The 25,822-nt window shown below is 49.4% G+C and overlaps 1 protein-coding gene, 1 long non-coding RNA gene and 1 pseudogene across 23 annotated transcripts in view; 1 reads left to right on the top strand and 2 right to left on the bottom strand.

Moving 5' to 3' along the window:
- LOC147355818 (immunoglobulin lambda-1 light chain-like) overlaps positions 1-25,822 on the bottom strand; it is a 340,682-nt gene that overhangs the window by 67,534 nt on the left and 247,326 nt on the right. The window contains exons 1-2 of one of the 21 annotated variants that reach the window (XM_086348960.1): positions 16,654-16,799; positions 16,235-16,538 (exon numbers count right to left, since the gene is read on the bottom strand). The exons of 19 other annotated variants lie outside the window; for them this stretch is intronic. In XM_086348960.1, coding sequence (XP_086205086.1) covers positions 16,235-16,538; positions 16,654-16,699 — 350 coding nt within the window. In that variant the 5' untranslated portion in view covers positions 16,700-16,799. Of the gene's footprint in view, positions 1-16,234; positions 16,539-16,653; positions 16,800-25,822 lie in introns of those variants that run through there. One more of the 21 variants, XM_086348974.1, reaches the window with a different exon arrangement.
- On the bottom strand, positions 4,758-5,568 carry LOC147355830 (immunoglobulin lambda variable 3-25 pseudogene; annotated as a pseudogene). The gene is made up of 3 exons (XR_015144912.1): positions 5,464-5,568; positions 4,946-5,324; positions 4,758-4,863 (listed from the first exon to the last, which is right to left on the bottom strand). The product of XR_015144912.1 is annotated as an immunoglobulin lambda variable 3-25 pseudogene (transcript).
- On the top strand, positions 16,904-24,446 carry LOC147355829 (uncharacterized). The gene is made up of 2 exons (XR_015144821.1): positions 16,904-20,033; positions 21,168-24,446. It is a non-coding gene; the product is annotated as an uncharacterized LOC147355829 (long non-coding RNA).

The raw sequence follows: 25,822 nt of genomic DNA, 5'->3' as shown, positions 1-25,822 counted from the left end.
CAGTTGAGTGCATTTGAGAACTTACATCATTTTCATCATCACATCTTCATCACCAGTATCATCACCACCATCACCATTCCATCATCTCTTCTCTCTTTTTCTTTTATGTCATCTCACAATCTCACACCCCTCAAGAGTTTGCATTGGTAGCATATTTACTTTAGCACAGTGTGCCTCTTTTTAGGAAACTGGGGGTCTCCTGCTGATACCCCTGGGAACCCATCCAGAAATCGTACTGATGGCTGAACCCCTGCGTTTGGATTCTTGCCGAGGAGACCCTAGGGCCTCAAAGTTCTCTGAATCACTCCCATAGTTAACAACACTCATTGGGCCTTTTTATACTTTAATTTGGAAAAATATCCTTGAAGTTAGTACCTACCTCCACATTTTACAGCAGGTAAAGCTGCATCGCATTTGAGAGCAAGTCCCCAGATCAATAAAGAGAATGGGATGAACCCAGGATGGGGCCCAGGGGTCCTGGATTCAGACTCCAGCCGTTTAGGACAGAACTTGACTAGGTACGAAGTGAGCGGGGTGGGGGGGCAATCTGGGGGGAACTGTGGCACCCCCAGGGCTCGGGGCCATCCCCACCACATCCTGGCTTTCATCAGTAGCCCCCTCAGCCTGCGTGTGGAGGAGGCCAGGGAAGCTATGGTCCAGGTCATGCTGGAGAATATGTGGGGCTGGGGTGCTGCTGGGTCCTAGGGGTCTGGCCAGGTCCTGCTGCCTCTGCTGGGCAGTGATAATTGGTCCTCATCCTCCTGAGAAGTCACGAGTGACAGGTGTCTCATGGCCAAGCTATTGGAGGAGGCAGTGAGCACTCCCACCCCTGCAGACATCTCTGGAGGCATCAGTGGTCCTGTAGGTGGTCCTGGGGCTTGGGCCGGGGGACCTGAGATTCAGCCATTGACTCTCAGAGGGGCCAGCTGTGGGTGCAGCGGCAGGGCTGGTCGGTGGAGGATACCTCACCAGAGCCAAAATAAGAGATCACCCAACGGATAGAAATTGACTCACACCCTTTGGTCTGGCACATTCTGTCTTGAAATTTCTTGTGGACAGGACACAGTCCCTGGATAAAGGGATTTATATCTTGTGTGTGCAATAGAGCTGTAGACACGCTTGGCTGTGACATGTAATCCTTTGAACATGGTATTAAATTCTGTTCACTAACATCTGAAAGGATTTTTGCATCAATAAACCTAAGGTATATTGCCCTGTCATTTCCTTGTCTTGTAGTGTCTCTGAGTAGGCTGGAAGGGGTAACCAGCTTCACAAATCGAGTTAGGAAATTCCCTTATTCTTCACTGTCTAATAGACTTTCATAAGATTAGTGTTAATTCCTCTTTAAATCGCTGCTATAATCATCACTGTGGCCACCGGTACTGAATTTTTTGTTAGGATGATTTTTAAACAAGAATTTTAATGATTTTTCCTTTTATTTTCGGCTGTGCTGGGTCTCGTTGCTGTGTGCCGGCGTTCTCTCGCTGTGGCCAGTGGGGGCGCTGCTCTCGCGTTGCGAAGCTCGGGCTTCTGACTGCAGTGGCTTCTCTCGTTGCAGAGCGCGGGCTCCAGGGCGCTCAGGCTCGCGTGGCTGCAGCACGTGGGCTCAGTAGTCCTGGGGCACAGGTGCAGCAGCCTCTCAGGACGTTTTGTTCCCAGATGGTGGGTCGGTCGAACCGGTGTCCCCTGCGTTGCAAGGTGGATTCTTCACCGCTGGACCACCAGCGACGTTCCCTGGAGGTTTTTAATTATGGATTTAAGCTCTCATTAGATGTCTCCTCACATTTCCTATTTCTTTTTGAGTCAGTTTGATACTTTGTTTGTGTCTGTAAGTTTGTCCATTTTATCCAAGTCATCTAATGTGTTGATAGACAATTATTGGTTAGTCATCTAATTGTTGGTTTACAATTTTGAGAGCATTGTCCTACAATTCCTTCTATCTGCAAGATTGGTAATAATATCTCCCAAGAGGAGTCACAACCTGAAATGAGATTAATACAGGCTTTTTTTTTTAAAAGAATGAACTTATGTTGTTGCCTTTCTCATAGATCTTACTTCTTAGCATGACTGTACTTACTGACTGGGGCGTTTTCATGTCTGTGTGGAGAGCTGCCATTAGTACTTCTTATTGCCCAAAGACATCGGGCTCCTGGGCACAGTGAACACACTCCTTTCTGTGGCTATTTTGCAAAATATGGCCTAGCCTAGCGTCATAAGGGATCACAGCTGACAACTGCTGGAACAGAGGGACATGCGAAGCAACGTCAGGGCGGGAACCTGGAGGGTCCTCTCTGGGGACAATTTAACCAGCTATAATGGACATTCCAGCATCTGGGACATGGAGCTGTGAACTGGACCAATGACTGTCATTTCTGGAAGAGAAATCCCAGGAGAGAAGGGTCCAGGGGAATCTGAGGCCGCATGCAGTGCCTCAGGACAGGGGACACCTTCTCCAGCAGAGCAGGGGGGCCCGCCCAGGCCGCCACCGGGAGGAGATGCATCCCTGCAGACCTCTGACAGCACGGCCTCTCCTGAGACACAGGGTCACACCCGGGGCCCTGGAACCCTTTGAGACCCTAAACCTTTCCTTTCCTGTCCACCCTGACAGCAGTCTAGCTCAGAACAGACATCTTCATTTTCAGCAGGAAAATCCAAGGCCCCTGAGGAGGGAGCGACTGGCTCTGGAGGAGCTGGGCCAGGAGCAGAGAGGCTGCCTGAACCTCAGGGCTGACCTGCAGCTGCTCAGAGGAGGCTGGAGTGTGCGTGGTCACTCAGATGTTACTAGAAGGAATATAAAGGGGTACAGCCACCCTGGAAAATAGTTCTGCCGCTTATCACACTAAACGTGTGACGACTGTGTTGCTGTCGTTGTTGAGTCACTAAGATGTGTCAGACTCTCTGTGACCTCATGCACTGTACCACGCCAGCCTTCCCTATCCTTCACTGTCTCCCAGAGTTGGCTCAAACTCATGTCCATTGAGTCAGTGATGCCATCCAACCGTCTCATCCTCTGCCGCCCTCTTCTCCTCCTGCCCTCAAGCTTTCCAGCATCAGGGTCTTTTCCAATGAGTCAACTCTTCGCATCAGGTGGCCAAAGTATTGGATCTTCAGCTTCAGCATCAGTCCTTCCAGTGAATATTCACAGTTCATTTCCTTTAGGATTGACAGGTTGGATCTCCTTGCTGTCCAAGGGACTCTCAAGAGTCTTCTCCAGCACCACAATTTGAAGGGATCAATTCTCCGGCGCTCAGCTTTCTTTATGATCCAACTTTTACATCCATACATGACTACTATAAAAACCATAATTTGGCTATATGAACCTTTGCTGGCAAGGTGATATCTTTGTTTTTTAATAAGCTGCCTAGATTTGTGGCAGTTACCCTACAACCTAGGAATTATACCCTTGGGAATTTATTTCAGAGAAACAAGACTTATGTTCCATGAACACCTACACTCAAGTGTTCCCAACTCCTTCTTAACTCAGGCAGTCATAACCAAATAACACCGGTGAGTTGATTAAACCCCACACGTTTCTTTTTCACATTTCTGGAGGTCAGAAGTCCAGGGTCAGGATGCTACAATATTGTTTTTGGTGCGAGGTCTCTCCCTGGCTCGCTGAGGACACCTGCTGGTTCTGTCCTTACAAAGCCTTGTCTCAGTGGCTCACTCGGGTCGGGTGTGGGATGTTCCTGGTCTTTTCTCCTAAAGTCGCTAATCCTGTCTCCACAGGGTTGGAGAGAGCTTAGTTTAGGAAGCACAGTGAGAAGCCGTAGGAAGCGGGTGAAGAGCCGGCGCTTGGGAAGAGGAACCTTGTTTGCTGCCGGCTCTGCCCCGTTTCAGGTCTGACGTGAAACAAGGTGCTGAGAACTTCATGCCTCAGCTTCCCCGTCTGTAACATGGGCTATCGTCCGGATGCTTCTACATAGCATATTTCTGATTAAAACACACGTTAATAAATAGGAAGGACCTTGATGGTACTTGGTATGTGTTAAGCACAGACGAGTATTCACTCCTCTTCCATCTATTAAGACCCTTAACCTTTATGCTTAATACCTGCAGAGACAATGGAATAGTGGGAGTGGGAGGGTGATGAGTCTGGGACGCTCACTTTGACACTGTTTTCCGGCAACACCAATATACACACACGTCTTGTGGGAACCCTCCACAATCAGGAACTGAAGTCCTAAACAGAGTGCACGCGAGTGGACCTTATTTGGCAATAGGGTCCATTTAGATGCCATTACTTAAGCTGAGTTTTATTGGGCTGCTGCTGCTGCTGCTAAGTTGCTTCAGTCGTGTCCGACTCTGTGTGGCCCCATGGATGGCAGCCCACCAGGCTCCCCTGTCCCTGGGATTCTCCAGGCAGGAACACTGGACTGGGTTGCCATTTCCTTCTCCAATGCATGAAAGTGAAAAGGGAAAGTGACGTCGCTCAGTCGTGTCTGACTCTTAGCGACCCCATGGGCTGAAGCCTTCCAGGCTCCTCCGTCCATGGGATTTTCCAAGGAAGAGTACTGGAGTGGGGTGCCATTGGGAGGGGTCCCTAACCCCATTCAGTGCCATGGGTCTCAGGAGTTCTGGTCCAGGTCACCATGGTAGCCCTCATCCCACTTGTTCACCTCCTAAGCCTTTCTAAAGCCACGTGGATCTAGATCTGGGAAGTTCTGGGGTCAATCCAGGAGATTTTGGCTGCTGAGGGTCCAGTCAGCATCACATGGACACCCAGGGGCCATTAGCACTGAGTCTCTGTCCCTCTGTTAGTCCTCATCCAGGCCTCCGTTCTCCAGGTCACTCCACGGCCCAGACACCGACACAGCAGGGCCTGCCAGCCCATCGTCCACTGCTAACGCCCCTGTGCAGAGCCTGCCTGGAGGGCCGGGAGGCGGGGCCGCCTGGGGGCTCAGCTCTGGGGGAACTGGGCCAGGCCTGTCCCTGCTGTGCCCACAGTCCTCCCGGGGCTGGAGGAGAGCGTGAGCAGGACTGGAGGGTTTGTGTCTCACTTCCCCGTCTGTCTGTGTCACTGTGAGGATCACCGCTGCTGTCAGCTGACTGACAGTAATAGTCGGCCTCGTCCTCGGTCTGGGCCCCGCTGATGGTCAGGGTGGCCGTGTTCCCTGAGCTGGAGCCAGAGAACCGGTCAGGGATCCCTGAGGGTCTCTCACTAGACTCATAAATGACCAGCACAGGGGCCTGGCTTGGCTTCTGCTGGTACCAGTGAGCATAATAGCTTTCTAAGTCGTCTCCCTGGCAGGTGATGCTGGCCGTCTGTCCCAAGGACATGGACACCGCAGGCGGCTGAGTCAGCTGAGAAGAAGCCAGGTGACCTAGAAGAGAGGAGAGGAAGGGGAGTGTGGGAAGAGGGTCTCCTCCCAGCGGCCCCGATTCCCTGCAGCAGCCCCTGTGCTGAGCTGACAGGCCAGCCTGAGGCCTGGTCGCTTGGGGGCCGAGGCTGGGGGGCCGCACCTGCGCAGAGAGTGAGGAGGGGCAGTAGGAGAGGGGTCCAGGCCATGGTGGACGCGCCCCGAGCTCTGCCTCTGAGCCCGCAGCAGTGCTGGGCTCTCCGAGCCCCTTTATTCCCTCTCAGAGCTTTGCGGGGGCAGTGAGGGTTTGGGTTTATGCAAATTCACCCCCGGGGGCCCCTCACTGAGAGGCGGGGTCACCACACCATCAGCCCTGTCTGTCCCCAGCTTCCTCCTCGGCTTCTCACGTCTGCACATCAGACTTGTCCTCAGGGACTGAGGTCACTGTCACCTTCTCTGTGTCTGACCACATGATCACTGTCCCAAGCCCCCCGGCCTGTGGTCTCCCCTGGACTCCCCGGTGGGGCGGTCAGCCTGGCAGCGTCCTGGCCGTGGACTGAGGCATGGTGCTCTGGGGTTCACTGTGGATGTGACCCTCAGAGGTGGTCACTAGTCCTGAGGGGATGGCCTGTCCGGTCCTGACTTCCTGCCAAGCGCTGCTCCCTGGACACCTGTGGACCCGCAGGGCTGGTTCCCCTGAAGCCCCGCTTGGGCAGCCCAGCCTCTGACCTGCTGCTCCTGGCCGTGCTCTGCTGCCCCCTGCTGGCTACCCCATGTGCTGCCTCTAGTAGAGCTCTGATTTCTCAGCATAACTGATTACTGTCTCAGGTACATTCACGTCCCTGTGAAGGGCTGAGTTAGCTTTTCTCACACTAGAGAACCACGGTCCTCCTGTGTACAGTGATCACACTCCTCTCTGTGGGACTTTTGCAGAAGATTCTGCAGCCAGGAGTCACAAGGAATCTTAGCTGAGAAATGCTGGATCAGAGAGACCTGATAACCAATGTGGGCGCAGGAACCTGGAAGATCTTATCTGGTGACAATACTCACAGCTATCACAGATGTTCTGGGCATCAGGGAACGCGGGGGCTGTGGACTGGTGAGACGTATGTGAAATCTTCCGAATACATACATACATGGAAATATATGTGTATGTACATGTAGAGAGAGAGCCAGAGGCTGTGAGGGTCAGAGCACAGGTACCCATGTTACCTCCACAGAGATCACAACACAGTGATTTCTTCTGGTTTCTTGGTCAATTGACTTCACGATTTGAATTCTTGTACTCCATGTTGAACTGAACAAATTTAAAAATACTGCAAAATACACTTCCATGTGCTTGTGTATGTTCAGTCTCTGTGACCCCGTGGACTGTAGCCTGCCTGGCTTCTCTTCCATGGAATTTTCTAGGCAGGAATAGTGGAGTAGGTTGCCGTTTCCTTCTCCAGTAAATACACATACACAGAGGTTACTATTTTAATCACTGAGGTGGTTCATAATGTGTGTCCCACTTGTCTGGGAAACAAGGTGCCGTTCCATTTATTTCTGGGGGTCTCTGGTGGGGGGTGTTTCTGGAGGACATGAGCAATTGAACCTTCCGGCTCAGTGAAGCAGGCGACCCTCCCCATGTGGGTCTTGGAGGAACAAAAGGCTGAGGAAGGCAGAGTCCCCTTCTCCCTGACATGAGGTCTCTGCTCAGAAGAGGGTAGTATCATAAAGAAGAAAAGGAAAAAATGAACTCTTGGAGCTCAGTTCTCTGGAGCTAAATTGCACTCTGAGGGTCACATGCAGAAATTCTAGATATAAGACAACTCACTTCACCCTACTCCCAGCCTTTCGTGAAAGAATGGGATGAAGGAGGCAGGATGGTGACCTGGGGGCCATTACAGCCAGGCCTGCAGGAGGACCTGAGGAGCTCTGGTACGGGTGAGCTCTTCAGCTCAGTTCAGTTCAGTTCAGTCGCTCAGTCATATCCGACTCTGCGACCCCATGAATCCCAGCACACCAGGCCTCCAAGTCCATCACCAACTCCCGGAGTTTAACCAAACTCATGTCCATCGAGTCGGTGATGCCATCCAGCCATCTCATCCTCTGTTGTCCCCTTCTCCTCCTGCCCCCAATTCCTCTCAGCATCATGGTCTTTTCCAATGAGTCAACTCTTCACATCAGGTGGCCAAAGTATTGGAGTTTCAGCCTCAGCATCAGTCCTTCCAATGAACACTCAGGATTGATCTCCTTTAGAACGGACTGCTTGGATCTCCTTGCAGTTCAAGGGACTCTCAAGAGTCTTCTCCAACACCACAGTACAAAAGAATAATTCTTTGGCACTCAGCTTTCTTCACAGTCCAACTCTCACATCCATACATGACCACTGGAAAAACCATAGCCTTGACTAGACGGACCTTTGTTGGCCAAGTAATGTCTCTGCTTTTTAATATGCTATCTCGGTTTGTCATAACTTTCCTTCCAAGGAGTAAGCATCTTTTAATTTCATGGCTGCAATCACCATCTACAGTGATTTTGGAGCCCCCCAAAATAAAGTCTGACACTGTTTCCCCATCTATTTCCCATGAAGTGATGGGACTGGATGCCATGATCTTTGTTTTCTGAATGTTGAGCTTTAAGCCAACTTTTTCACTCTCCTCTTTCACTTTCATCAAGAGGGTCTTTAGTTCTTCATATTCTGCCATAAGGGTGGTGTCACCTGCATATATGAGGTTATTGACATTTCTGCTGGCAAACTTGATTCCAGCTTGTTCTTCATCCAGCCCAGCATTTCTTATGATGTACTCTGCATATAAGTTAAATAAGCAGGGTAACAATATACAGCCTTGACGTATTCCTTTCCCAAATTGGAAACAGTCTGTTGTTCCATGTCCAGTTCTAACTGTTGCTTCCTGACCTGCATACAGATTTCTCAAGAGGCAGGTCAGGAGGTCTGGTATTCCCATCTCTTTCAGAATTGTCCACAGTTTATTGTGATCCACACAGTCAAAGGCTTTGGCATAGTCAATAAAGCAGAAATAGATGTTTTTCTGGAACTATCTTGCTTTTTCCATGATCCAGTGGATGTTGGCAATTTGATCTCTGGTTCCTCTGCCTTTTCTAAAACCAGCTTGAACATCTGGAAGTTCACGGTTCACGTATGGCTGAAGCCTGGCTTGGAGAATTTTGAGCATTACTTTACTAGCGTGTGAGATGAGTGCAATTGTGCAATAGTTTGAACATTCTTTGGCATTGCCTTTCTTTGGGATTGGAATGAAAACTGCCCTTTTCCAGTCCTGTGGCCACTGCTGAGTTTTCCAAATGTGCTGGCATATTGAGTGCAGCACTTTCACAGCATCATCTTTCAGGATTTGAAATAGCTCCACTGGAATTCCATCACCTCCACTAGCTTTGTTCATAGTGATGCTTTCTAAGGCCCACTTGACTTCACATTCCAGGATGTCTGGCTCTAGGTCAGTGATCACACAGTCATGATTATCTGGGTCATGAAGATCTTTTTTGTACAGTTCTTCTGTGTATTCTTGCCACCTCTTCTTGATATCTTCTGCTTCTGTTAGGTCCATACCATTTCTGTCCTTTATCGAGCCCATCTTTGCATGAAATGTTCCTTTGGTATCTCTAATTTTCTTGAAGAGATCTCTAGTCTTTCCCATTCTGTTGTTTTCCTCTATTTTTTTGCACTGATTGCTGAGGAAGGCTTTCTTATCTCTTCTTGCTGTTCTTTGGAACTCTGCATTCAAATGGGAATATCTTTCCTTTTCTCCTTTGCTTTTCGCTTCTCTTCTTTTCACAGCTATTTGTAAGTCCTCCTCAGACAGCCATTTTGCTATTTTGCATTTCTTTTCCATGGGGATGGTCTTGATCCCTGTCTCCTGTACAATGTCACGAACCTCCATCCGTAGTTCATCAGGCACTCTATCAGATCTAGTCCCTTAAATCTATTTCTCACTTCCACTGTATAATCATAAGGGATTTGATTTAGGTCATACCTCAATGGTCTAGTGGTTTTCCCTACTTTCTTCCGTTTAAGTCTGAATTTGGCAATAAGGAGTTCATGGTCTGAGCCACAGTCAGCTCCTGGTCTTGTTTTTGCTGACTGTATAGAGCTTCTCCATCTTTGGCTGCAAAGAATATAGTCAATCTGATTTCAGTGTTGAGCATCTAGTGATGTCCACGTGTAGAGTCTTCTCTTGTGTTGCTGGAAGAAGGTGTTTGCTACCACCAGTGAGCTCTTAAGAGCCCTTCAAATCGGGGGCAGGGGCCCTGCCTCTATCCCCCGCTCCACACACAGGTCCATAGTTGCATCTGCCACTGGGATGGGAGTGTCACCGGGGCCAGAGACTACAGCAGAAGTAAGCCCGGGATCTGGGGCTGTGGACCCCCGTGTCTGGGGAAATGAGGGCTTCAGTCCTGCAGCTGGCGGGCTGGATTCGGGCTGCCACACAAGACACCTGGGGCAGTGATGGTCACAGCATGGCTACTTCTGGTGTTATGACCATTAAAGAATAAAGACAGACAGACACACAATGGACAGGGGAAAACGATGAGGATCAGCTTATGAGTAGAGGACAGACGTATAACATGCAAATGTAATGCAAGATTTAAATAAAACTGTAACCTTTGGGGAGAGATCCAAACATGTTCAGAAGAAGAGAGAGAGGAAGGCAAGAAGAGGAAGAAGAAGGAGGAGGAGAAGGAGGTGACGAGGGAGAGGGACGGGAGGGAGGGGAGGAGGGTGAGGGGCCGGAGAGAGGGAGGGCTCGGGGGAAGAGAAGTGGATAAGAAGGTGAGAGAGGCCAGGGTCAACCCAGCGTCAGGTCACCCGAGGTCAAGCAGCAACAGTTAGAACCAGACATGGAACAATAGACTGGTTCCAAATTGGGAATGAGCTCGTCAGAAGTGTATATTGCCTCTCTGCTTATTTAACTTACATGCAGAGAACATCATGCAAACTGCTGGGCTGGATGAAGCACAAGCGGGAATCAAGACTTCTGGGAGAAATATCAACAGCCTCAGATATTCAGATGATACCTCTCTAATGGCAGAAAGTGAGGAGGAGCTAAAGGGCCTCTTAATGAGAGTGAAAGAGGAGAGTGAAAAAGCTGGCTTGACACTCAACATTAAAAAAGCTAAATCCTGGCATTCACTCCCAACACTTCAGGCAAATAGATGGGGAAAAAGTGATAACACGACAGACTTTATTTTCTTGGGCTCTGAAATCACTGTGAATGGTGACTGCGCCATGACATTAAAAGACACTTGCTTCTTGGAAGGAAAGCTATGACAAACCCAGACAGCATATTAAAAAGCAGAGACATCATGTTGCCAACAGAGGTCCATATAGTTGAAGTTACAGTTTTTCCAGTAGTCATATACGGATATGAGAGCTGGAATACAGAGAAGACTGAGCCCCCAAAAATTGATGCTTTCAAACTGTGGTGCTGGAGAAGACTCTTGACAATCCCTTGGCCTGCAAGGAGATCAAACCAGTCAATCCTAAAGGAAATCGACCCTGACTATTCATTGGAAAGACTGATGCTGAAGCTTCAATATTTTGGCCACCTGATGTGAGAGCTGGACTATAAAGAAAGCTGAGTGCTGAAGAATTGATGCTTTTGAACTCTGGTGTTGGAGAAGACTCTTGAGAGTCTCTTGGACTGCAAGGAGATCCAACCAGTCCATCCTAAAGGAGATCAGTCCTGAGTGTTCATTGGAAGGACTGATGCTGAAACTGAAACTCCTACATTTTGCCCACCTGATTCGAAGAACTGACTCATTGGAAAAGAACCTGATGCTGGGAAAGATTGAAGGCAGGAGGAGAAGGGGACGATAGAGGACGAGTGGCTGGATGGCATCACCGACTCAATGGACATGAGTTTGAGTGAAGTCTGGGAGTTAGTGATGGACAGGGAGGCCTGGCGTGCTGCGATTCATGGGGTCGCAAAGAGTCGGACCCGACTGAGCGACTGAACTGAACTGAACTGAACTGAACTGAATTGTCAGTATTCTTGATGGCAGTTTTCCCTCACTTTGCCTCCATCTTCCATATTAGACGTCAGCTCTCAAGCTAGACAGGGGTGTACCTGGAGGAAAGTTCTGCCTTTTCTTTTCAAAGCAATTCACAGGTGACATTTTTCTATTTCTGATGTGGACATTCCCCTGCAGCCGCTGGAATTCTGGGTCAAGTAGGAGGTTTATCCCCTGGTCCAGGTCTTCACATGGTGATTCAAATATTCTCCAGGGAAATCTTCTTTGGATGAAAGTTCACTGTTTTTGTAGGACACCCAGAAATTTCCTCTTGCACCTCTAAGAGTTTGGACAGTGGCTTGTTGAGCAAACCAGTGAGATGGTCTGGATTTTCTTTTTGTATGTGATGGTCTGGATTTTCTTTTTGTATGTGATGGAAAAACATGGGTCAAAAGGAGAAACATGGGCCAACAAATCATGGGTCAATAGCTGTCCAGGTAGCAACCCAGTTCCTCCCCGGACCTTGTCTCAGAGGAGGACAAGCCTTCGGTGTAATTGCGGTGTTTGCTCTCAAGGCTGGGGCAGCACTTTGAAACAGAACAGGTGTTCCTGGTAGCCCTCGTCGCTTACAGCACCCACACACGGGCACATCCTGAGGGGTCTGGAGTTCAGACGCAGCTCAGGGCCAGTGTGATATTGCCTCTGAGGTAAGAATTCGAAGGGCAGGAGTGACATGTGGTCAGGTAGTGGCACGGGGGAGCTTCTGGGTAATAAATCTGGGTGTTTGCAGCTGCCCAGGATGGCGCCCGAGGAGCGGAGCAGGATTGCCACAGGTGGGTTGAGGCCAGCCTTGACCTTCACTACTTTATCCGGGGCCTGAAGATCTTCAAGGAGGTTCAGCTGCTGCGTGTGGCTGAAGGTCCTCTGGGCCTGAGCCCTGTCTACTGTCCCCTGTGCTGACCATCGATGCCTTCCCCAGATATCTGCAGATTTTCTGCTGTGCGTGCAGCACAGGATTTAGGGAGCGGCCTTGACGGGGAAAGGCAGGGGCTGAGAGAGCGAATAACAATGCCAAGTTCCCTTGGGGAGGAAGAGGTTCATTCTGGTGGACCTTGAAAAGCATTCTCCTGAAGTCTCAGGTTAAAGAGGTCTTGCTTGAAAACGCTGGATCAGCATGGCTGGACGGACCTGTGAAGGTCATCACTGGCTCAGCCTCTGATCTGGTCTTTGTCCCCGCTGTGCTCTGCCCACGGTCAGCTGAGAAAGGAGTTGCTCTTCCTATGGGGAAGGGACGCCCTGTCTGTGGAGCTGACTCAGGCTCTGGGCTCTGGAAGGACCAGGCGGGGAGGAAGATGGAGTGGGCTATGCCAGGCTGATCCAGCCCCCCGTGAGAAGCTGTGAGTGTGAAGCCGGTGCATTGGACCAGACTATACAAGGGTCCTCAGCCTTGTCCCCAGCGATGGTGAGGCCGCTCTGCCCCCGAGGATGGAGCGTAAAGAGTGACTGGGGTGGATGCAGGTGAGGCTGACTGTCGGCCTGGATGATGGAGCGTAAAGAGTGACTGGGGTGGATGCAGGTGAAGCTGACTGTCGGCCTGGATGATGGAGCGTAAAGAGTGACGGGGGTGGATGCAGGTGAGGCTGACTGTCGGCCTGAATGATGGAGCATAAAGAGTGACGGGGGTGGATGCAGGTGAGGCTGACTGTCGGCCTGAATGATGGAGCGTAAAGAGTGACTGGGGTGGATGCAGGTGAGGCTGACTGTCGGCCTGGATGATGGAGCGTAAAGAGTGACTGGGGTGGATGCAGGTGAGGCTGACTGTCGGCCTGGATGATGGAGCGTAAAGAGTGACTGGGGTGGATGCAGGTGAGGCTGACTGTCGGCCTGGATGATGGAGCGTAAAGAGTGACTGGGGTGGATGCAGGTGAGGCTGACTGTCGGCCTGGATGATGGAGCGTAAAGAGTGACGGGGGTGGATGCAGGTGAGGCTGACTATCGGCCTGGATGATGGAGCGTAAAGAGTGACTGGGGTGGATGCAGGTGAAGCTGACTGTCGGCCTGGATGATGGAGCGTAAAGAGTGACGGGGGTGGATGCAGGTGAGGCTGACTGTCGGCCTGAATGATGGAGCGTAAAGAGTGACTGGGGTGGATGCAGGTGAGGCTGACTGCCGGCCTGGATGATGGAGCGTAAAGAGTGACGGGGGTGGATGCAGGGGAGGCTGACTGTCGGCCTGGATGACAGCGTAGGGAAGGGTCTTGAGTCACCACAGGCTGGGAGCTGATGGCCGAAGAGAACAGGAGACGCCCGTGGGCACCACTGTTAGGGCAACTCCTCCACAAGGCCCCTTGCCCAGGCCCCCTCCGCACCGCCCAGGGAGTCTGCCTTCTCCTGTGCAGAGGCCCATGAAGGGGACAGTGGTCCAAGACATGTTGGTGATGCTTCTACATGCACTGCTTCCTGAGGGGCTAGTGGCTGGGGCTGGTCTCCTGCACCTTGAACTCTCCCCTGTCTCTTCAGTGAGGAGCGGCCCTCAGGCCCATCCCCCACCCACCCAGCCTCCTGCCTGCACCAGGCCTGGGTCCCAGCTGAGGACCCCTGCCCGATGAAGGGTGGGCGGAGGCGGGTGGTGAGGGCTTCGTGTCTGCTTTCCTTCAGCTGTCACCCTCTGTCCCCGGGCATGAGGGCCCTCATGGCTCCTGACGCACGCGTGAGGACCACTTACGGGAAATGAAAATGGCGTCAGATGAAAAGACACTCAGCTGGGCCAGCTCCCACGGAAGGAAACAGGGACTCACAGTGCCCCCTGCTACTCAAAAGTCTGAAAGTCTCCTTTCCCCAGACTCCAGGCCTGATAGATTTGACCATGGGCCTCTGGTTGATTCCCTCTAAAATAAGCTTCTGTCTTTTTTTTTTTTTTTTTTTTAAGTACTTTTAGCCCTTTTTTAGAAAATTTATTTATTTATTTATATTTCTTCTTGACTGCACCGAGTCTTCATTGCGGAGTGGGCTTTCTCCAATTTTGGCAAGTGTTTACAGAAGCCTGGCGGGCTACAGTCCATGGGGTCGCAAGCGCAGGACACGACTTAGCGGCTAAACTACCACCACCACCACCAACCTGGCTCAAGGCTGGAAATTGATCCAGGCGCTGTGACTTGAGTTAGACTTTTGTTCACTTGACCTAGACGGTTTTGGGGCAAAGTAGGAGTTTGGTGGTGGTTTAATTGCTAAGTTGTGTCCTACTCTTGTGACCCCATGGACTGTAACCCACCAGGATCCTCTATCCGTGGGATTTCCCAGGCAAGAATACTGGACTGGGTTGCCATTTCTTCTCCAGGGGATCTTCCCCATCCAGGGAGTGAACTCCGGTCTCCTGCTGGGCAGGTTGATTCTTTACCACTGCACCACCTGGAACCCCCTCCAAGGGTGGGCAGCAGGTCTCAAGGCACAAGTCTACTCCAACCTTCCAATCTCCTTGCATGCTGAGTCGCTTTGTGTTCAGGCAGACAGGTCTGGGCCTTCTAGTTCACTCAGTAGTGAGAGGGGAACAGGAAGGAAGGCGTGGGTCTCCAAATGGGGGAAACAGGCTTCAAGCGTCAGGCGTTTTTTCTCTCTCTCTTAAACAAACTACAAGTGTCCGATTTTTTCCCTTCTCTATACAGAATTATAAGGGGGTTTCTTTTACAATCTATGTTGCCATGACGACACCTGGTTCCACCAGAACTCAACTTTTCTCAAACCTTGAGCTAAGCAGTGCTCAAGTTTTCCTTTGGAAATGCTTTTCGTAAGTTACGTTAATGAACTATGTACTTGCCCTAGGCTCTGTTTTCCTTCAAGTTGATTCCGCCTAAGGCTGAGAACCGTAATGGCTCAACAAACCAGTCTGTTTTACTCATGCAAATGTTCTCTTAAGCTATATTGATGAGACTATGTATTTGCCTGGAAACCTAGCTTTCTTTAAGAATCATGTCAAATGTTTTATGGCCTGGGGTGACTTACCTTGTGCCAATATTATCTCAAAATGCGTGTTGTGGTTGAGGGGCCTGGTTGCCACTCTCTGAGTTTTGAGACATTTCCTTTTAGCAGCCTGCTCATAGGTGTATAACTTCTTGCTAAAAACTACCAAGGGGGCACTCTTTCTGCCTGCTTCTGATGTCTATGTCAGAAGCTTTCTCTATTTCTTTATACTTTAATAAAACTTTATTACTCAAAAGCTCTGAGTGATCAAGCCTCGTCACTGGCCCCTGATCGAATTCCTCTCCTCTGGAGGCCAGCAATCCCAGCGTCTTTCATGGTTCAGCAACAACCTTTCACTAAGGATCGCGTTTTGGACTCTGCTTCCAGTAACTAATTAACCAAACCACTGGGACTCCCTGTACCCTCTGCCACCCCTGCCAGCTGCAGGTAACGTGACACGCAGAGTCTGAGTGAAGGGAGCCCAGCTCAATGAATCCAGCTGATCCAGCTTTATGCTCCACCCACCACTAACCAGCTCCCTTCCTGTCCCCTCCCCGTTTGGTCTAGGGGTTTTTGTCCCTGTGAAATAGGAGAACCAAGCAGTTCCTGCAGTGCAGTGTCCCTCCTGTGGCTCATACTCTCTACTCAGCCCAGGAACCTGCTGAGGCTGATTGCAGTTGTTGGTCTAGAAGCAAAGAGGGGCAACACAGGTGGGGGCCCACTGGAGAATCAGCACAGGCCCATGCAGCAGCTTCCTCACGAACCGTGACTATGTTCTTGGGTCATGCTCCCACTCAGATGGGGCTTAAAGAGGAGGGACAACAACCATGAAACCACCCCTTCCTCTTCTCCTCATCCCTCGAAGGGTCCTCAGGTGCCTTCTCAGCTGCTGATGCTTCAACATCAGATGCAGACGAGCTGCCAGCAGAGTCAGAGCAACAGGGAGCCTGTGACCTCAGGTGGGTTTTGGTCTCACTTCCTCATAAGCTTGGACCACTGTGCACAGTACCACCACTTTTATATGAGCTACAGTAATAGTCGGCCTCGTCCTCAGCCTGGAGCCCAGAGATGGTCAGGGTGGCTGTGTTCCCGGACTTGGAGCCAGAGAATCGAGCAGGGATCCCTGAGGACCGTTTGTTGAGATTATAGATCAGAGTTTTGGGGGCTGAGCCCGGGAGCTGTTGGTACCAGCCCACACCATTATAAGCCCCTACATCACTGCTGGTCCCAGCACAGGAGATGGTGACCGTCTGTCCCAGATTCCCAGACACTGAGGAAGGCTGAGTCAGGCCAGACTGGGCCCAGGACCCTGCAAAGAGGAGAAACACACTCTGGTCAGTTCCCTGCTGGGGCCCAGGTCACCCTGAGAACAAAGACACCAGGGATCAGTCAGGTCCCCGGGGTCCCTTCCCTGGAGGCCTCACCTGAGCCTTGAGTGAGGACGGTGATGAGGAGCAGAGCCCAGACCATGGTGGAGACGCTCCAGACGCTGCCTTCTGAGCCCGCAGCCCTGGGCCTGGTCCTCAGATCCCTCTTATCCCCTCCCCCAGAGGAGGGTGGGTCCCCATGCAAATCTGCTTCCTGCTCCTGCCCCTCCTCACCCCCTCTGCTCACCCTCTCTGACCTGGCCCTTTGTTCTAGATACTTCTCCCTCCCCGGACAGCAGAACTTCCTGAGATTTAACTCTTTCACATGTTGAGTGAGGACAGACCAAGTCCATGACAGGATGTGGGGAATGAACCCCACAAGTTTCCACAAGTCATCGTGGTTCCTGGGGGAGAAATCCCAGAACGTCCAGTGGGCTGGCTGATCTGCAAAGAAGAGAACTGGGGCCCCGCTGGCTCAAAGATCCAGCTGTCCCACATTCCAGGAGTCACACGCAGAGCTGGAGACCATTACCCCTCAGCTCCTTCTGTTTTAGAAAACTGTCACTGAAGGGACTTCCCCTGGTGCTCCCGGGGTTAGCTCTCCGAGCTTCCACTGCGTGGGGCTCGGGTTTGGTCGCTGGTCTGGGAACTAAGATCCTGCATACTGCGAGGCATAGCCAACAAGAAAAAGTAAAAGAAAAAAGCAAAAGATTATATTGAAGTATCGTTGATCTACAATGTAGTGTTAATTCTGCTGTAGAAGACAGTGATTCGGTTATACTCACGGACACGTTCTTTCTTCATGTTCTGTTCCAACACGGTTTATCACAGGATATTGAATACAATTCCCTGTGCTGTACATAGGACCGTGGTGTTTATCCATCCAGTGGATAATAGTCTGTTCTACTTGTCCCAAACTCCCAGTGGGTTCCTCCTCGACCCCCAACTCCTTCTTGTCCCCGTCTCTTGGGAGGGTCCTCGTGTTCCCCTCCATCCTCTCTCGGCGGTGCTCTGAGTCTGAGACCCGCGCCTGAGACATTGGCCGCTTGTTTGCACTTCTGAAGGTAATTTATTGGTGCGCAAATGCTTTGGGACATAAAAAGGGATCTGGGAGAAGCAGCCGGTGAAACTTCATTTGCCGTTGTTTAGTCGCTATATGGTGTTAACTCTGCGACCCTATGCACTGTAGCCCACCAGACTCCTCTGTCCATGAGATTTTCCAGGCAAGAAAACTGGAGTGGGTTGCCATCTCCTTTTCCAGAGGGTCTTCCTGACCCAGAGATTGAACCCAAGTCTCCTGCACTGGCAGCTGGGTCCTTTGCCACTGAACCACTGGGGAAGCCTGTTGAGCCTTCACGTGGGACAGTATAAGCCCCCAGAACCTTCCCCAAATCCTGGCCTTTACTGCCCCCTGGTGGCTGCAGACGGTGCCGACCAAGCCCAGGGAGGCAGCTGAGTGGCAGCTGGAAATCCCTCCCTCCTGCCCTCCCCTTCCCGCCCAGCTCAGTACCAGACCGCCCCCACCACGCCCCCGCCGCCCTCCCTGCCCCAATCCCCTCTAAACTCGTGTCTCTTTGTCCTTTAACTCCCTCCAGGATGGGCTGTATCACCTGCCCCACCAGGTGGACCGACCCTCACCCAGTATAACTCACCCCACAGCCTAGGCGCCAGGTCACGTGTGAGGCAGCTGTTTATACCGAGGGGCACACGCGTTTCAGAAGCCCAAGAGAGGTGACTCCGGGGCCAATGATGGGCAAAGCTGAAGGGATCCCCTTTCCAGTGCAAGTCCCGCAGAGGCGTTCTTCGCTCTGTTTTCTTCAGAGAATCAGTTACAACCTCACTCTTTAAAACCATGGTCTTGTTTTGGTTTTGCTTTGGTGTTTTTCTGTTTCCACCCTAAAACTTATGAGCACATACCTTCTTGACCATTGCACCAGCAGCCGCTCAAGGACAAATGTTTGTTGAATGAGTCTGGATGAGAGGAAGGAGGGGAGGGCTGAGCCTCCTGTTCCAAGATGAAAACGTTGAGTTTTGATCAGCTCTGTTCCAGGTGACAATCCTAGGTCCAGATGGAACAACAGTATGCTTAAAACGATGCTTAAAACTGAACATTCAAAAAAACTAAGATCATGGCATCTGGTCCCATCACTTCATGGCAAATAGATGGGGAAACAAAAGAAACAATGACAGACTTTATTTTCTTGGGCTCCAAAATCACTGCGGATGGTGACTGCAGCCATGAAAGCAAAAGATTCTTGCTCCTTGGAAGAAAAGCTATGATAAATGTAGACAATGTATTAAAAAGCAGAGACATCACTTTGCTGACAAAGGTCTGTATAGTCAAAGCTATGGCTTTTCCAGGAGTCAAGTACAGACATGAATGTTGGACCCTAAAGAAGGCTGAGCGCTGAAGAATTGATGGTTTCAAACTGTGGTGCTGGAGAACTCTTGAGAATCCCTTGGATTGCAAAGAGATCAAACCAGTTCATCCTAAAGGAAATAAACTCTGAATATTCATTGGAAGGACTGATGCTGAAGATGAAGTTCTAATAATTTGGCCATCTGATGCAGAGAGTTGACACACTGGAAAAGAGTCTGATGGTGGGAAAGATTGAGAGCAGGAGGAGGAGGCAACAGAGGATGAGATGGTTGGATGGCATCATCAACTCAATGGACTTGAGTTTGAGCAAGCTCCGGGAGATGGTGGTGGACAGGAAAGCCTGATGAGCTGCAGTCCATGGGTTCACAAAGAGTTAGACGTGACTTAGCGACTGAACAACAACAATATATTCATCCATCCATCCTTCCATCCATGTGTGTAGCTGGACACCTTAAGCTCTGTTAGCTCACAGGCACAGGGATGTCTGGCGAAATGGCAGGGAGAGCCAGGAAAAACAGCCATCCCTACTGCCCTGCCTTTACTCTTAGCCACCAGGAGCTGCCAGTGGCCTCTGGTTAGAGATTTAGGGTCTCTGGGATGACAGGGAAACAGCGCCAGACCCCACCTTCAGAAAAACACAGCTTCACTGTCTGAGGATGCCAAGGGTTTCTAGGCATGAGTGAGGACTCAAAGGAGGCCCCCCCAGGCCAGCATGAATGAGGAGGGCTCTGCTTGGCTTGTAACCCATCCAGGCAAGAATCCTCAGCCACCTGGCTCTTACGTCTATCCAGAAGCCAGACTTGCTCCCCTCCAGGGGCCGGGAGGAAGGAAGTGCCAAAGTCACCCTGGATGCCAGGTACCTGGTGCCCCCTGGTGGCCGAGGTGTAACATCCTCAGATTTGAGGGGCACCGCTTCAGAGGGTCCTGCCCACATTTTCCGTGACCATGCTCTGCCCTGACTTAGTCTGAAGAGGACCTTTGGTGGAAACAGGAGAAGCCTGTGCTCAGGACCAGCTCAAGCTGAGGACATCTGAGGGGCTGAGGAGATCAGACAGAGGTGAGGAAACCAGACGCAGAAATTGTTTGGCTTCTTAAAAAGCTGAAAATGAATCGGGGGGTGGGGCAGGGGACTCAAGTAGAGGGGGTGGCACCGCCTGCCCTCCATGGGGGCAAGGAGGCAGAGTCACTGATGGGGTGGCGTGGGATGGAAATCAGGGGTGGAGTGGGATGAAGGTGCCCCTGAGATGCGGAGGGTGAGGGGTAGAATGAGGCATGATCTGGAGAGAGGACAGTCTAATTGACCCTGGTCTGCTCTCCACTGCCCCTGGGGTCACAGAAGTGGCAAAGTCCAGAGAGTAGGGGGCATTGGAATGATCAAGGGGAGGGACATCTTATCTTATAAGGGAGGTGGGGGTGGGGCAAGAAGCACTGCTCAGGGGGCCCTGGGCCCCTGACACCCCACCCACAGAGGAAAAGGGGTTTTGGAAGCACAGACCCAGAGGCGGGGTGGGTAGAGGATTGGTGGTGAGGGCTTTCTATGTCTCACCCCCTCCCTCCAGATCTCGGGGGCCCCTTCATCCCACCCCGACCTCCATTCCACGCCACCCCATCAGTGAATCTGCCTCCTTGCCCCTGTGGGGGGCAGGCAGTGCCACCTGCCAGCAGACGGTCTGAGTCTGAGCTCCGGAGGACAGCTGCTGAGCCGAGGCACCAGTGAGTGCAGGTTTTTCTGGACTTCTCCCCAAATAGTGCACCCTTCCCCATCTTCCTGGATGACCTGGCAGGACCCCCAGACCTGCTGAGTCCCGGGACAGTGGAGAATGGTGTCTCTTCCATTCAGAATGGAAGCTCCTGTCGTCCGCTCTCATCCCAGACCTTGTCCACTGCCCACAAGCACAGTGGGCAGTTGCCACTTCAGGCGACTTCCCTGGGCACACTGCCCTACCAGGCTGGCCAGGGATGTCTTAGGAAGCCCTGGACCTGCAGTCGTTCCCGTGACAACCTCCCGTGGCCTGCTCTGTGACACCCTTTTGAGCCTAAGTCACTGCACGTGGGAAGGAAAACAGTCTAAGACCTCTGCCAGTGTTTCAGTTCTTGAGGGAGAAACTGAGGCCAGGAAGGTGAAACTTGGTGATTTCCTGTCTGCCACACATGAGGCATTGTTTGCTTGTCCTTCTGATTTGAAATGCAGCTTCCTGGAGAAGCTTGAATGAAGAGAATTGTGATAAGAAATGAAGATGTCCCAGAGGCAGTGATGCCAGCAGATACCTTCACAACAAAGAAACGTGGAGAGAACGTCAGGCCTGAAAGCCCAAAGCATGAGACGCTGGACGCAGATCCAGGCTTAGGAAGCCGAGTGACAACTCTGCCAGGTCATCCGTAGGAAAGATGCTCACCCCCAGTTGAAAGTTATGTGCTGAAAGGAAACAGAGTTGAAAGGACTCTTGCTGACTTCTTTGCAATGAAATGAAACACTTTAATTCTCAACTATTAAAATCACAGCGTACTAAAAAAAAAAATTAGCTTTACTATTTTTGTTTCTCTAAACATTTACAAGAGTAGAAGAATGGTGTGCTGTAGTTTATGGGGTCGCAAAGAGTCAGACATGACTTAGTGACTGAACAACAGTAACATATTTTTTATATATGTGTATACAAAAGCTTCTCTACTACCCTTGATAAAAGCTGAGAAAGAACAACAACAGAAAGAGAAGAGATGGAGAAATTGGAAAACCTAAACTAAATGAAATGGGAGCACTGAATATGAAACTGAAAAAGTGAAACAAACTAGATAAAAGATCATCAGATAGTCCAGTTGCCTTTACACCTGGCTGCTCATTAGAAACATATCTACAGCTTAGGAGATAAAAGTAATACCTAGGCATTTGTATTTTTCAACAAATTCCAAGATAATTCTGATATTCATCTGGATTCTTAAAAGTGACTACAGGTTTTCCTATTAAATGGTAGTTTTGGTGATCTAGAATTCTATAATTTTTCTGTTGATCAGTCATGATAAAATGGTATTAATGAGTAATAGATAATCACATTAGTAAAAGATGTCTAGAAGTTTTCACAATCAATAGCCAAACCAAAAAATAAAAAAAATAATTACAATTGCAAGCCATAATGGGAGTGTGATTCACCTAATAATACAAGGTAACTGCATATAATTTGGGGTCAAGCAGAGTGATGTAGTAAGTGGAATACATACAGGCACAGGTTTTCACCCTCAGCCCGTCTATGTCTTTTGGTTCATGCATTTAACCCATTTACATTTGAAGTAGTCATCCATATGTATGACCCTATTACCATTTTCTTGGTTGTTTTGAGGTTTGTTTTGTATAGGCCTTTTCCTTCTTCTGTATGTCCTGCCTAGAGAAATTCCTTGAACATTTGTTGTAAAGTTGATTTGTGGTGCTGAATTCTCTTAACTTTTGCTTGTCTGAAAAGCTTTTGATTTCTCCATCAAATCTGAAGGAGAGTTTTGCTGCATAGAGTATTCCTGGTTATAGGTTCTTCCCTTTCATCATTTTAAATATATTGTGCTATTCCCTTCTGGCTTGTAGAATTTCTATTAAGAAATCAGCTAACAATTTTATGGGAGTTTGCTTGTATGTGATTTGTAGTTTTTCCCTTATTGCTTTTAATATTTTATCTTTGCCTTTAATTTTTGACAAGTTGATTACTATGTGTCTTGGGGTATTCCTCGCTGGGTTTATCCTGCCTGGGACTCTCTGCGTTATCTGGACTGGTTGATTATTGACTTTCCCATGTTAGAGAAGTTTTCAGCTATTATCTAGCTATTATCTCTTCAAGTATTTTTCTCAAGTCCTTTCTCTCTCAGATTTCCACAAATTCCTGGAAAGCACTTTCTGCATTCTGCTGGTTATGGAAAAATTCTCCCTGCAAAAAGTTGTCGAGATGCTTGAAGAAGTGGCAGTCAGTTGGCCAGAGGTCAGGTGAATATGGTTGATGAGGCAAAACTTTGTAGCCCAATTCGTTCACTTTTGAAGCAATGATTGTGTGACCTGTGGTCGGGCATTGTGAAGAAGAACTGGGCCCTTTCTGTTGACCAATGCCAGCTGCAGGCGTTGCATTTTTTGACGCAGCTTATCAACCTGCTGAGCATACTTCTCAGATGTAATGGTTTTTCAGGGACTCAGAGAGCTGTAGTGGATGAGACAGGAGGCAGACAACAAATAGTGATCATGACATTTCTCTGATAGAAGATTGATTTTCAGAAGTGATTTGCAACTTATTCTTGGTTTGACCACAGAGCTACATATCCCTGGTTGTCATATGAAAACCACTTTTCAAACACACCACAATCCCATTGAGAAATGCTTTAATGTTGTTAAATAGAATAAGGGGAGAATACGCTTGAAAGGGACAATTTTCTTGATTTCACTCAGTTCATGAGTCACCAACTTATTGAGATTTTCCACATTTCCAGTTGTTTCCAACATCAAATGAAAGCAAAATGGTCTAAGGGGAAAATGAACCGAAAGAGATTATGAGGCAATCAGATCAGCTAAGATCAAGTCAGGTCAGTCGCTCAGTCGTGTCCGACTCCTTGCGACCCCATGAATCGCAGCACGCTGCGGGGAGCGAGCTCCGCCCCTGGCAAAGGTCATGAGGAAGGAGGCTCGGCATACGCAAAGGCGGGATCAAGCCTCAGGAGTCTCCCTGGAAATTCTCGAGCAATCTACCCCCAAAACCAGAGTCTGCCTACTTTCTGCTTTGTGCTTTCACCTACACCTCTGACTTTACGGGGGGCTGTCCCCCACTACCTCTCTGAAAAAAGAGTTAGCTTACAGCTCCAGTTAATAATTCCTGGGTGTGACAGTGTTTAACCTACAAACTCCTTTGGAAATCCTCTAGCCTGCGTGAATAGGTTTTTCCGGCCACATGTGATTGTTCAGAGCCTCCCAACTGTGAGAGGCAGGAGATGTTCTAAACTGTCTAAACACAGATTCTTTTGAGTAGTTAAAAGATTGATTAGAAATTGTATTGGTGAAGGGATTTTCACTTGTTGGGCCAATGTTTGCTGCTAAGTTTCCATATCCCTTACCTGCTGTGTCCCTGGCAGTGTATTGATTAATATAATTGGTGTAAGTAGTAGCTTTAATGTTTGTAACCTGGGACCCTTGAGTTAATTCTTTTTCTTGTTATAGCCCACCACATCTTTGCGCTGTAGGAATGCAACTTTATCTAATGCTTTTGGAGGGTGGCTCCTGACCAATCACCTTTAGAGAAAAATAAGTTTTCTGAAGAAAAGGTCTTAAAATGTTAACAGGCCTCCGGGCCAGAAGATGATGCAAATCACCTAAGCTTTTGCATATGATAAGTTTGCAGGAAGAAAGCCTGGCTTGCTGCCTGACTCTACCCCTTCCCCCATTATCCTCTATGCATAACTTAAGGTATAAAAACTACTTTGGAAAATAAAGTGCGGGCCTTGTTCACCGAAACTTGGTCTCACCATGTCGTTCTTTCTCTTACCTTCTGGCTGAATTATTCACCCTCTTTTCTCCACTGAATTTCCTCACTGAGCTATCCTTATTTCAGCCTCTTTTCTTCACTGAATTTTACTGAGCTATCCTCATTCTATTACTCTTTATATCCTTAATTAACATTTAATTAAGCAATTGTTTCCTGATCTTCGCCTACACTGTCTCTCCTTCGAATACCCTGGATCAGCTGGGGCTGGTCCCCAGCAGCACGCCAGGCCTCCCTGTCCATCACCAACTCCCGGAGTTCACTCAGACTCACGTCCATCGAGTCAGTGACGCCATCCAGCCATCTCATCCTCTGTCGTCCCCTTCTTCTCTTGCCCCCAATCCCTCCCAGCATCAGGGTCTTTTCCAATGAGTCAATTCTTCGCGTGAGGTGGCCAAAGTACTGGAGTTTCAGCTTTAGCATCATTCCTTCCAAAGAAATCCCAGGGCTGATCTTCAGAATGGACTGGTTGGATCTCCTTGCTGTCCAAGGGACTCTCAAGAGTCTTCTCCAACACCACAGTTCAAAAGCATCAATTCTTCGGCGCTCAGCCTTCTTCACAGTCCAACTCTCACATCCATACATGACCACAGGAAAAACCATAGCCTTGACTAGACGGACCTTTGTTGGCAAAGTAATGTCTCTGCTTTTGAATATGCTACCTATGTTGCTCATAACCTTCCTTCCAAGGAGTAAGCGTCTTTTAATTTCATGGCTGCAGTCACCATCTGTAGTGATTTTGGAGCCCAGAAAAACAAAGTCTGACACTGTTTCTACTGTTTCCCCATCTATTTCCCATGAAGTGATGGGACCCGATGCCATGATCTTTGTTTTCTGAATGTTGAGCTTTAAGTCAACTTTTTCACTCTCTACTTTCACTTTCATCAAGAGGCTTTTGAGTTCCTCTTCACTTTCTGCCATAAGGGTGGTGTCATCTGCATATCTGAGGTTATTGATATTTCTCCTGGCAATCTTGATTCCAGCTTATGCTTCTTCCAGCCCAGCGTTTCTCATGATGTACTCTGCATATAAGTTAAATAAACAAGGTGACAATATACAGCCTTGACGTACACCTTTTCCTATTTGGAACCAGTCTGTTGTTCCATGTCCAGTTCTAACTGTTGCTTCCTGACCTGCATACAGATTTCTCAAGAGGCAGATCAGGTGGTCTGGTATTCCCATCTCTTTCAGAATTTTCCACAGTTTATTGTGATCCACACAGTCAATATGAAAGAAAACAGGAGGCTCTGGAATAAAATCAGACAGAAACTGGGAGGCAATCAGGTCACATGTGAAAAAATCCAGGGAGCCCAGAGGCCAAATCAGAGTGAAATTAGGGGGTATGAAG

Source organism: Bos grunniens, chromosome 17, assembly GCF_055505025.1.
Source record: "Bos grunniens cultivar Pamir isolate PY7600 chromosome 17, Bosgru_T2T1.0, whole genome shotgun sequence".
NCBI lineage: Eukaryota > Metazoa > Chordata > Mammalia > Artiodactyla > Bovidae > Bos > Bos grunniens.
This window is presented reverse-complemented; position numbering and strand designations above follow the sequence as displayed.